Source organism: Salmo trutta, unplaced genomic scaffold, assembly GCF_901001165.1.
Source record: "Salmo trutta unplaced genomic scaffold, fSalTru1.1, whole genome shotgun sequence".
Taxonomy (NCBI): Eukaryota; Metazoa; Chordata; class Actinopteri; order Salmoniformes; family Salmonidae; genus Salmo; species Salmo trutta.
In genome coordinates, this window is record NW_021823045.1 from 34,535 (window position 1) to 46,531 (window position 11,997).

The 11,997-nt window shown below is 47.2% G+C and overlaps 1 protein-coding gene across 4 annotated transcripts in view; it reads left to right on the plus strand.

Moving 5' to 3' along the window:
- Positions 1-11,691, plus strand: part of LOC115188462 (AP-5 complex subunit zeta-1-like) — a 41,727-nt gene extending 30,036 nt beyond the window's left edge. For all 4 annotated transcript variants that reach the window (XM_029747334.1, XM_029747335.1, XM_029747336.1 and 1 more), the window contains 3 exons: positions 6,825-6,957; positions 8,154-8,350; positions 11,389-11,691. In XM_029747334.1, coding sequence (XP_029603194.1) covers positions 6,825-6,957; positions 8,154-8,350; positions 11,389-11,632 — 574 coding nt within the window. In that variant the 3' untranslated portion in view covers positions 11,633-11,691. The remainder of the gene's footprint in view (positions 1-6,824; positions 6,958-8,153; positions 8,351-11,388) is intronic.
- The last annotated feature ends 306 nt before the right edge of the window (positions 11,692-11,997 follow it).

Here is an 11,997-nt window from a genome sequence, read left to right on the forward strand (position 1 = left end):
TGGAGGGTATTACCCTGTAGATGGAGGGTATTACCCTGTAGATGGAGGGTATTACCCTGTAGATGGAGGGTATTACCCTGTAGATGGAGGGTATTACCCTGTAGATGATGCGGAGGGTATTACCCTGTAGATGATGCGGAGGGTATTACCCTGTAGATGGAGGGTATTACCCTGTAGATGGAGGGTATTACCCTGTAGATGATGCGGAGGTTATTACCCTGTAGATGGAGGTTATTACCCTGTAGATGGAGGTTATTACCCTGTAGATGGAGGGTATTACCCTGTAGATGGAGGGTATTACCCTGTAGATGGAGGGTATTACCCTGTAGATGGAGGGTATTACCCTGTAGATGGAGGGTATCACCCTGTAGATGGAGGGTATTACCCTGTAGATGATGCGGAGGGTATTACCCTGTAGATGGAGGGTATCACCCTGTAGATGGAGGGTATTACCCTGTAGATGATGTGGAGGGTATCACCCTGTAGATGGAGGGTATTACCCTGTAGATGATGTGGAGGGTATTACCCTGTAGATGATGTGGAGGGTATCACCCTGTAGATGGAGGGTATCACCCTGTAGATGGAGGGTATCACCCTGTAGATGGAGGGTATCACCCTGTAGATGGAGGGTATCACCCTGTAGATGGAGGGTATCACCCTGTAGATGGAGGGTATCACCCTGTAGATGGAGGGTATCACCCTGTAGATGGAGGGTATCACCCTGTAGATGGAGGGTATCACCCTGTAGATGGAGGGTATTACCCTGTAGATGGAGGGTATTACCCTGTAGATGGAGGGTATTACCCTGTAGATGGAGGGTATTACCCTGTAGATGGAGGGTATTACCCTGTAGATGGAGGGTATTACCCTGTAGATGGAGGGTATTACCCTGTAGATGGAGGGTATTACCCTGTAGATGGAGGGTATTACCCTGTAGATGGAGGGTATTACCCTGTAGATGATGCGGAGGGTATTACCCTGTAGATGATGCGGAGGGTATTACCCTGTAGATGATGCGGAGGTTATTACCCTGTAGATGATGCGGAGGTTATTACCCTGTAGATGATGCGGAGGTTATTACCTGTAGATGATGCGGAGGTTATTACCCTGTAGATGATGCGGAGGTTATTACCCTGTAGATGATGCGGAGGTTATTACCCTGTAGATGATGCGGAGGTTATTACCCTGTAGATGATGTGGAGGGTATTACCCTATAGATGGAGGTTATTACCCTGTAGATGGAGGTTATTACCCTGTAGATGATGTGGAGGGTATTACCCTGTAGATGATGTGGAGGGTATTACCCTGTAGATGATGTGGAGGGTATTACCCTGTAGATGGAGGGTATTACCCTGTAGATGGAGGGTATTACCCTGTAGATGGAGGGTATTACCCTGTAGATGGAGGGTATTACCCTGTAGATGGAGGGTATTACCCTGTAGATGATGCGGAGGGTATTACCCTGTAGATGATGCGGAGGTTATTACCCTGTAGATGATGCGGAGGTTATTACCCTGTAGATGATGCGGAGGTTATTACCCTGTAGATGATGCGGAGGTTATTACCCTGTAGATGATGCGGAGGTTATTACCCTGTAGATGATGCGGAGGTTATTACCCTGTAGATGATGCGGAGGTTATTACCCTGTAGATGATGCGGAGGTTATTACCCTGTAGATGATGCGGAGGTTATTACCCTGTAGATGATGCGGAGGGTATTACCCTGTAGATGATGCGGAGGGTATTACCCTGTAGATGATGCGGAGGGTATTACCCTGTAGATGGAGGGTATCACCCTGTAGATGGAGGGTATCACCCTGTAGATGGAGGTTATTACCCTGTAGATGATGCGGAGGGTATTACCCTGTAGATGATGCGGAGGGTATTAACCTGTAGATGGAGGGTAGTACCCTGTAGATGGAGGGTAGTACCCTGTAGATGATGCTGAGGGTATTACCCTGTAGATGGAGGGTATTACCCTGTAGATGGAGGGTATTACCCTGTAGATGGAGGGTATTACCCTGTAGATGGAGGGTATTACCCTGTAGATGGAGGGTATTACCCTGTAGATGATGCGGAGGGTATTACCCTGTAGATGATGCGGAGGGTATTACCCTGTAGATGGAGGGTATTACCCTGTAGATGATGCGGAGGTTATTACCCTGTAGATGATGCGGAGGTTATTACCCTGTAGATGGAGGTTATTACCCTGTAGATGGAGGTTATTACCCTGTAGATGGAGGGTATTACCCTGTAGATGGAGGGTATTACCCTGTAGATGGAGGGTATTACCCTGTAGATGGAGGGTATTACCCTGTAGATGGAGGGTATTACCCTGTAGATGGAGGGTATTACCCTGTAGATGGAGGGTATTACCCTGTAGATGGAGGGTATCACCCTGTAGATGGAGGGTATTACCCTGTAGATGGAGGGTATTACCCTGTAGATGGAGGGTATCACCCTGTAGATGGAGGGTATTACCCTGTAGATGATGTGGAGGGTATCACCCTGTAGATGGAGGGTATTACCCTGTAGATGGAGGGTATTACCCTGTAGATGGAGGGTATTACCCTGTAGATGGAGGGTATCACCCTGTAGATGGAGGGTATTACCCTGTAGATGATGCGGAGGGTATTACCCTGTAGATGAGGGTATCACCCTGTAGATGGAGGGTATTACCCTGTAGATGATGTGGAGGGTATCACCCTGTAGATGGAGGGTATTACCCTGTAGATGATGTGGAGGGTATCACCCTGTAGATGGAGGGTATCACCCTGTAGATGGAGGGTATCACCCTGTAGATGGAGGGTATCACCCTGTAGATGGAGGGTATCACCCTGTAGATGGAGGGTATCACCCTGTAGATGGAGGGTATCACCCTGTAGATGGAGGGTATCACCCTGTAGATGGAGGGTATCACCCTGTAGATGGAGGGTATCACCCTGTAGATGGAGGGTATCACCCTGTAGATGGAGGGTATCACCCTGTAGATGGAGGGTATCACCCTGTAGATGGAGGGTATTACCCTGTAGATGGAGGGTATTACCCTGTAGATGGAGGGTATTACCCTGTAGATGATGAGGAGGGTATTACCCTGTAGATGATGTGGAGGGTATTACCCTGTAGATGATGTGGAGGGTATTACCCTGTAGATGGAGGTTATTACCCTGTAGATGGAGGGTATTACCCTGTAGATGGAGGGTATTACCCTGTAGATGGAGGGTATTACCCTGTAGATGGAGGGTATTACCCTGTAGATGGAGGGTATTACCCTGTAGATGGAGGGTATTACCCTGTAGATGATGCGGAGGGTATTACCCTGTAGATGATGCGGAGGGTATTACCCTGTAGATGATGCGGAGGTTATTACCCTGTAGATGATGCGGAGGTTATTACCCTGTAGATGATGCGGAGGTTATTACCCTGTAGATGATGCGGAGGTTATTACCCTGTAGATGATGCGGAGGTTATTACCCTGTAGATGATGCGGAGGTTATTACCCTGTAGATGATGCGGAGGTTATTACCCTGTAGATGATGCGGAGGTTATTACCCTGTAGATGATGCGGAGGTTATTACCCTGTAGATGGAGGGTATTACCCTGTAGATGATGTGGAGGGTATTACCCTGTAGATGATGTGGAGGGTATTACCCTGTAGATGATGTGGAGGGTATTACCCTGTAGATGGAGGGTATTACCCTGTAGATGGAGGGTATTACCCTGTAGATGGAGGGTATTACCCTGTAGATGGAGGGTATTACCCTGTAGATGGAGGGTATTACCCTGTAGATGGAGGGTATTACCCTGTAGATGGAGGGTATTACCCTGTAGATGATGCGGAGGGTATTACCCTGTAGATGATGCGGAGGTTATTACCCTGTAGATGATGCGGAGGTTATTACCCTGTAGATGATGCGGAGGTTATTACCCTGTAGATGATGCGGAGGTTATTACCCTGTAGATGATGCGGAGGTTATTACCCTGTAGATGATGCGGAGGTAATACCCTGTAGATGATGCGGTTATCCCTGTAGATGATGCGGAGGTTATTACCCTGTAGATGATGCGGAGGTTATTACCCTGTAGATGATGTGGAGGGTATTACCCTGTAGATGATGTGGAGGGTATTACCCTGTAGATGATGTGGAGGGTATTACCCTGTAGATGGAGGGTATCACCCTGTAGATGGAGGTTATTACCCTGTAGATGATGCGGAGGGTATTACCCTGTAGATGATGCGGAGGGTATTACCCTGTAGATGATGAGGAGGGTATTACCCTGTAGCTGATGAGGAGGGTATTACCCTGTAGCTGATGCGGAGGGTATTACCCTGTAGCTGATGCGGAGGGTATTACCCTGTAGCTGATGCGGAGGGTATTACCCTGTAGCTGATGCGGAGGGTATTACCCTGTAGCTGATGCGGAGGGTATTACCCTGTAGCTGATGCGGAGGGTATTACCCTGTAGCTGATGCGGAGGGTATTACCCTGTAGCTGATGCGGAGGGTATTACCCTGTAGCTGATGCGGAGGGTATTACCCTGTAGCTGATGCGGAGGTTATTACCCTGTAGATGATGCGGAGGTTATTACCCTGTAGATGATGCGGAGGTTATTACCCTGTAGATGATGCGGAGGTTATTACCCTGTAGATGATGCGGAGGTTATTACCCTGTAGATGATGCGGAGGTTATTACCCTGTAGATGATGCGGAGGTTATTACCCTGTAGATGATGCGGAGGTTATTACCCTGTAGATGATGCGGAGGTTATTACCCTGTAGATGATGCGGAGGTTATTACCCTGTAGATGATGCGGAGGTTATTACCCTGTAGATGATGCGGAGGTTATTACCCTGTAGATGATGCGGAGGTTATTACCCTGTAGATGATGCGGAGGGTATTACCCTGTAGATGATGCGGAGGGTATTACCCTGTAGATGGAGGGTATTACCCTGTAGATGGAGGGTATTACCCTGTAGATGGAGGGTATTACCCTGTAGATGATGCTGAGGGTATCACCCTGTAGATGGAGCTGAGGGTATCACCCTGTAGATGGAGGGTATCACCCTGTAGATGGAGGGTATCACCCTGTAGATGGAGGGTATCACCCTGTAGATGGAGGGTATCACCCTGTAGATGGAGGGTATCACCCTGTAGATGGAGGGTATCACCCTGTAGATGGAGGGTATTACCCTGTAGATGATGCGGAGGGTATTACCCTGTAGATGGAGGGTATTACCCTGTAGATGATGAGGAGGTTATTACCCTGTAGATGATGAGGAGGTTATTACCCTGTAGCTGATGAGGAGGGTATTACCCTGTAGATGATGCGGAGGTTATTACCCTGTAGATGATGAGGTTATCACCCTGTAGATGATGCGGAGGGTATCACCCTGTAGATGATGCGGAGGGTATCACCCTGTAGCTGATGCGGAGGGTATCACCCTGTAGCTGATGCGGAGGGTATCACCCTGTAGATGATGCGGAGGGTATCACCCTGTAGATGATGCGGAGGGTATCACCCTGTAGATGATGCGGAGGGTATCACCCTGTATATGTCCTTGTAAAATAATCCACCTTTTTATACAACCCTCAGTCTATCTTTTGGTAAAAACATGCTGAACAATTCAGGAGCTCATCTGCTCATTAACACTCTCTCGTTAACTAACTCTCTTTTCTCTCTCTCCTCTCTCTCTCGTTTCTCTCTCGTTTCTCTCCTCTCTCTCTCTCGTTTCTCTCCTCTCTCTCTCCTTTCTCTCTCGTCTCTCTCTCCTCTCTCTCTCCTCTCTCTCTCCTCTCTCTCCTTTCTCTCTCGTCTCTCTCGTCTCTCTCCTCTCTCTCCTCTCTCTCCTCTCTCCTCTCTCTCTCCTCTCTCTCCTCTCTCTCTCCTCTCTCTCGTTTCTCTCTCGTTTCTCTCCTCTCTCTCCTCTCTCTCTCCTCTCTCTCGTTTCTCTCCTTTCTCTCTCGTTTCTCTCCTCTCTCTCTCGTTTCTCTCCTCTCTCTCTCGTTTCTCTCCTCTCTCTCTCGTTTCTCTCCTCTCTCTCGTTTCTCTCCTCTCTCTCGTTTCTCTCTCCTCTCTCTCGTTTCTCTCTCCTCTCTCTCGTTTCTCTCTCCTCTCTCTCGTTTCTCTCTCCTCTCTCTCTCGTTTCTCTCTCCTCTCTCTCGTTTCTCTCTCCTCTCTCTCGTTTCTCTCTCCTCTCTCTCTCGTTTCTCTCTCCTCTCTCTCTCGTTTCTCTCTCCTCTCTCTCTCGTTTCTCTCTCTCGTTTCTCTCTCTCGTTTCTCTCTCTCGTTTCTCTCTCGTTTCTCTCTCGTTTCTCTCTCTCGTTTCTCTCTCTCGTTTCTCTCGTTTCTCTCTCGTTTCTCTCCTCTCTCTCTCGTTTCTCTCTCTCGTTTCTCTCCTCTCTCTTGTTTCTCTCTCTCGTTTCTCTCCTCTCTCTCTCGTTTCTCTCTCGTTTCTCTCTCCTCTCTCTCTCCTCTCTCTCTCGTTTCTCTCTCCTCTCTCTCTCGTTTCTCTCTCCTCTCTCTCGTTTCTCTCTCGTTTCTGTCTCGTTTCTCTCGTTTCTCTCCTCTCTCGTTTCTCTCGTTTCTCTCTCGTTTCTCTCCTCTCTCTTGTTTCTCTCTCTCGTTTCTCTCCTCTCTCTCTCGTTTCTCTCTCCTCTCTCTCTCGTTTCTCTCTCCTCTCTCTCTCGTTTCTCTCTCCTCTCTCTCTCGTTTCTCTCTCTCGTTTCTCTCCTCTCTCGTTTCTCTCTCGTTTCTCTCTCGTCTCTCTCCTCTCTCTCGTTTCTCTCCTCTCTCTCTCATTCCTCTCTCTCTCGTTTCTCTCTCTAGAGTTTTTAGCCACCACTTGTTGAAGCTGTGTAAGCTCCACCCCTCTCTGGTTGTTGACCAATCACGGGAGCTGCTAGAGTTTGCTGGAACCACCACTAACATCAACAGCAAAGAAGACCTGTACACACATGTGGTGAGAACTATACACTATAATATATACTATAATATATACTATAATATAAACTATAATATACACACATGTGGTGAGAACTATATACTACAATATATACTATATACTATAATATATACTATATACTATAATATATACTATAATATATACTATATACTATAATATACACATGTGGTGAGAACTATATACTATAATATATACTATAATATATACTATATACTATAATATATACTATAATATATACTATATACTATAATATATACTATATACTATAATATATACTATAATATACACACATGTGGTGAGAACTATATACTACAATATATAGTATATACTATAATATATACTATATACTATAATATATACTATATACTATAATATACACACATGTGGTGAGAACTATTTAATGTATACTATAATATATACTATAATATACACTATATACTATATACTATAATATATACACACATGTGGTGAGAACTATATACTATATACTATAATATATACTATAATATACACTATATACAATAATATATACTATATACTATAATATACACACATGGTGAGAACTATATACTATAATATATACTATAATATACACTATATACTATAATATATACTATATACTATAATATACAGTATGTACTATAATATATACTATAATATATACTATATACTATAATATACACTATATACTTTAATATACACTAAACTATGATATATACTATATACTATAATATACACTATATACTATAATATATACTATATACTATAACATACACTATATACTATATTATATACAGTAATATATACTATATACTATAATATACACTATATACTATAATATATACTATACTATATACTATACTATAATATACACACGTGGTGAGAACTATATACTATAATATATACTATATACTATAATATACACACGTGGTGAGAACTATATACTATAATATACACACATGTGGTGAGAACTATATACTATAATATACACTATAATATACACACTATACTATATTATAAACAAAGTGAGAGAGAAACCTTTAGAGACACATGGTGACAGATCGAGACTGAGTGTGTGTCTATCTTGTTAACTGTGTGTGTGTGTGTGTGTCTCTGTGTGTATCTGTGTCTCTGTGTGTCTCTCTGTGTGTGTATCTGTGTATCTGTGTATCTGTGTATCTGTGTGTGTGTAGGTGTGGGTACTCGATGAGTACCTGTCGGTGTCATTTGACTCTCGGTGTTCTGTGGATCTGGTTACTTCCTGTTTCGAGACATTGGAGGCAGTCCTCTTCGAGATCACTTCCTCTGGAAGCCCCTCCCCCAGGGTGGTTACCTCCTTACTGAGCGCGCTCGCTAAACTGGCTTCCCGTTCCCATGACCTCATACCCAGGTAACACACACACACACACACACACACACACACACACACACACACACACACACACACAATGGGCTTCCTGTTCCCTGCTGTCCTACAGGCTCACTGCTGTCCCTCACTGCTGTCCAACAGGCTCACTGCTGTCCTACAGGCTCACTGCTGTCCCTCACTGCTGTCCTACAGGCTCACTGCTGTCCTACAGGCTCACTGCTGTCCCTCACAGCTGTCCCTCACTGCTGTCCAACAGGCTCACTGCTGTCCCTCACTGCTGTCCTACAGGCTCACTGCTGTCTAACAGGCTCACTGCTGTCCCTCACTGCTGTCCTACAGGCTCACTGCTGTCTAACAGGCTCACTGCTGTCTAACAGGCTCACTGCTGTCTAACAAGCTCACTGCTGTCCTACAGGCTCACTGCTGTCCTACAGGCTCACTGCTGTCCAACAGGCTCACTGCTGTCCCTCACTGCTGTCCTACAGGCTCACTGCTGTCCTACAGGCTCACTGCTGTCCTACAGGCTCACTGCTGTCCCTCACTGCTGTCCTACAGGCTCACTGCTGTCCCTCACTGCTGTCCTATAGGCTCACTGCTGTCCTACAGGCTCACTGCTGTCCCTCACTGCTGTCCTACAGGCTCACTGCTGTCTAACAGGCTCACTGCTGTCCCTCACTGCTGTCCCTCACTGCTGTCCTACAGGCTCACTGCTGTCCCTCACTGCTGTCCTACAGGCTCACTGCTGTCTAACAGGCTCATTGCTGTCCTACAGGCTCATTGCTGTCCTACAGGCTCACTGCTGTCCCTCACTGCTGTCCTACAGGCTCACTGCTGTCCTACAGGCTCACTGCTGTCTAACAGGCTCATTGCTGTCCTACAGGCTCATTGCTGTCCTACAGGCTCACTGCTGTCCCTCACTGCTGTCCTACAGGCTCATTGCTGTCCTACAGGCTCATTGCTGTCCTACAGGCTCACTGCTGTCCTACAGGCTCACTGCTGTCCTACAGGCTCACTGCTGTCTAACAGGCTCACTGCTGTCTAACAGGCTCATTGCTGTCCTACAGGCTCACTGCTGTCCTACAGGCTCACTGCTGTCCTACAGGCTCACTGCTGTCCTACAGGCTCACTGCTGTCCTCCAGGCTCACTGCTGTCCTCCAGGCTCACTGCTGTCCTCCAGGCTCACTGCTGTCCTAAGGCTCACTGCTGTCCTACAGGCTCACTGCTGTCCAACAGGCTCACTGCTGTCCCTCTCTGCTGTCCTACAGGCTCACTGCTGTCTAACAGGCTCACTGCTGTCCTACAGGCTCACTGCTGTCCCTCACTGCTGTCCTACATGCTCACTGCTATCTAACAGGCTCACTGCTGTCCTACAGGCTCACTGCTGTCCAACAGGCTCACTGCTGTCCCTCTCTGCTGTCCTACAGGCTCACTGCTATCTAACAGGCTCACTGCTGTCCTACAGGCTCACTGCTGTCCCTCTCTGCTGTCCTACAGGCTCACTGCTGTCCTACAGGCTCACTGCAGTCCTATAGGCTCACTGCTGTCCCTCACTGCTGTCCCCTCAAATCAAAATTCAATCAAATGTATTTATATAGCCCTTCGTATATCAGCTGAAATCTCAAAGTGCTGTACAGAAACCCAGCCTAAAACCCCAAACAGCAAGCAATGCATGTGAAAGAGGCACGGTGGCTAGGAAAAACTCCCTAGGAAAAACTCCCTAGAAAGGCCAAAAACCTAGGAAGAAACCTAGAGAGGAACCAGGCTATGAGGGGTGGCCAGTCCTCTTCTGGCTGTGCCGGGTGGATATTATAACAGAACATGGTCAAGATGTTAAAATGTTCATAAATGACCAGCATGGTCAAATAATAATAATCATTGTAGTTGTCGAGGGTGCAACAAGCACGTCCGGTGAACAGGTCAGGGTTCCGTAGCCGCAGGCAGAACAGTTGAAACTGGAGCAGCAGCATGGCCAGGTGGACTGGGGACAGCAAGGAGTCATCATGCCAGGTAGTCCCGAGGCATGGTCCTAGGGCTCAGGTCCTCCGAGAGAAAGAAAGGAAGAGAGAATTAGAGAGAGCATATTTAAATTCACACAGGACACCGGATAAGACAAGAGAATACTCCAGATGTAACAGACTGACCCTAGCCCCCCCGGCACATAAACTACTGCAGCATAAATACTGGAGGCTGAGACAGGAGGGATCAGAAGACACTGTGGCCCCATCCGATGATACCCCCGGACAGGGCCAAACAGGCAGGATATAACCCCACCCACTTTGCCAAAGCACAGCCCCCACACCTCACTGCTGTCCTACAGGCTCACTGCTGTCCCTCACTGCTGTCCTACAGGCTCTCTGCTGTCCTACAGGCTCACTGCTGTCCTACAGGCTCACTGCTGTCCTACAGGCTCACTGCTGTCCCTCACTGCTGTCCTACAGGCTCGCTGCTGTCCTACAGGCTCGCTGCTGTCCTACAGGCTCACTGCTGTCCTACAGGCTCACTGCTGTCCTACAGGCTCACTGCTGTCCCTCACTGCTGTCCTACAGGCTCGCTGCTGTCCTACAGGCTCGCTAGGGCCAAACAGGCAGGATATAACCCCACCCACTTTGCCAAAGCACAGCCCCCACACCTCACTGCTGTCCTACAGGCTCACTGCTGTCCCTCACTGCTGTCCTACAGGCTCTCTGCTGTCCTACAGGCTCACTGCTGTCCTACAGGCTCACTGCTGTCCTACAGGCTCACTGCTGTCCTACAGGCTCACTGCTGTCCTACAGGCTCGCTGCTGTCCTACAGGCTCGCTGCTGTCCTACAGGCTCACTGCAGTCCTATAGGCTCACTGCTGTCCCTCACAGCTGTCCCTCACTGCTGTCCTCCAGGCTCACTGCTGTCCTACAGGCTCACTGCTGTCCTACATGCTACAGTCACACAATTACACACACTACAGCCGTTCCTTACTCTGTGTGTGTGTGTGTGTGTGTGTGTGTGTGTGTGTGTGTGTGTGTGTGTGTGTGTGTGTGTGTGTGTGTGTGTGTGTGTGTGTGTGTGTGTGTGTGTGTAGGGTTTCTCTGTTCCTCTCTAAGCTTCGTAACGGAGCAGTCTCCTGGTGTGGCAGTGAGGAGGACGTTGTCGCCGTAGTGACCAGAGGGGAGGAGTTATGGTCGCTGCTGAAACTTCCGAGCGTGGCGCTGAGTGTTCTAACCCCGCCTCCTCTCACCACTTCCCCCCGTTGGCATGGAGACGCCAACGCAGCGCTGCCACCGAGACTCAGAACACTGACTGGCCTCACACACGCTAAAATATAATCGCAATTTCACATAGACCTTAAATGATGTATGTTTTCAATAAATTGACTTGTAAATGACTTTGTAAATATCTTGTTATTATACAGTGAGCGCCAAAAGTATTGGGACTGTGACACTTTTTTGTTGTTGTTGTGCACAAAATAATCTGAAACAAAACAAACAGCAAATACATCCAACCAGTCTATAGAGTCACCAGCTTGATGTAGTTACTGAGTGCTGTGAATACGGGACCAAATACTCAACTTTTGACTGATGTAATACACACAAGTTAATTTTTCCCAATAACTTTTGGTCCTCTAAAATGAGGGGGGACTATGTACAAGAAATGCTGTAAATCTCTTTTAATCAACAGTTTCTCTGATATA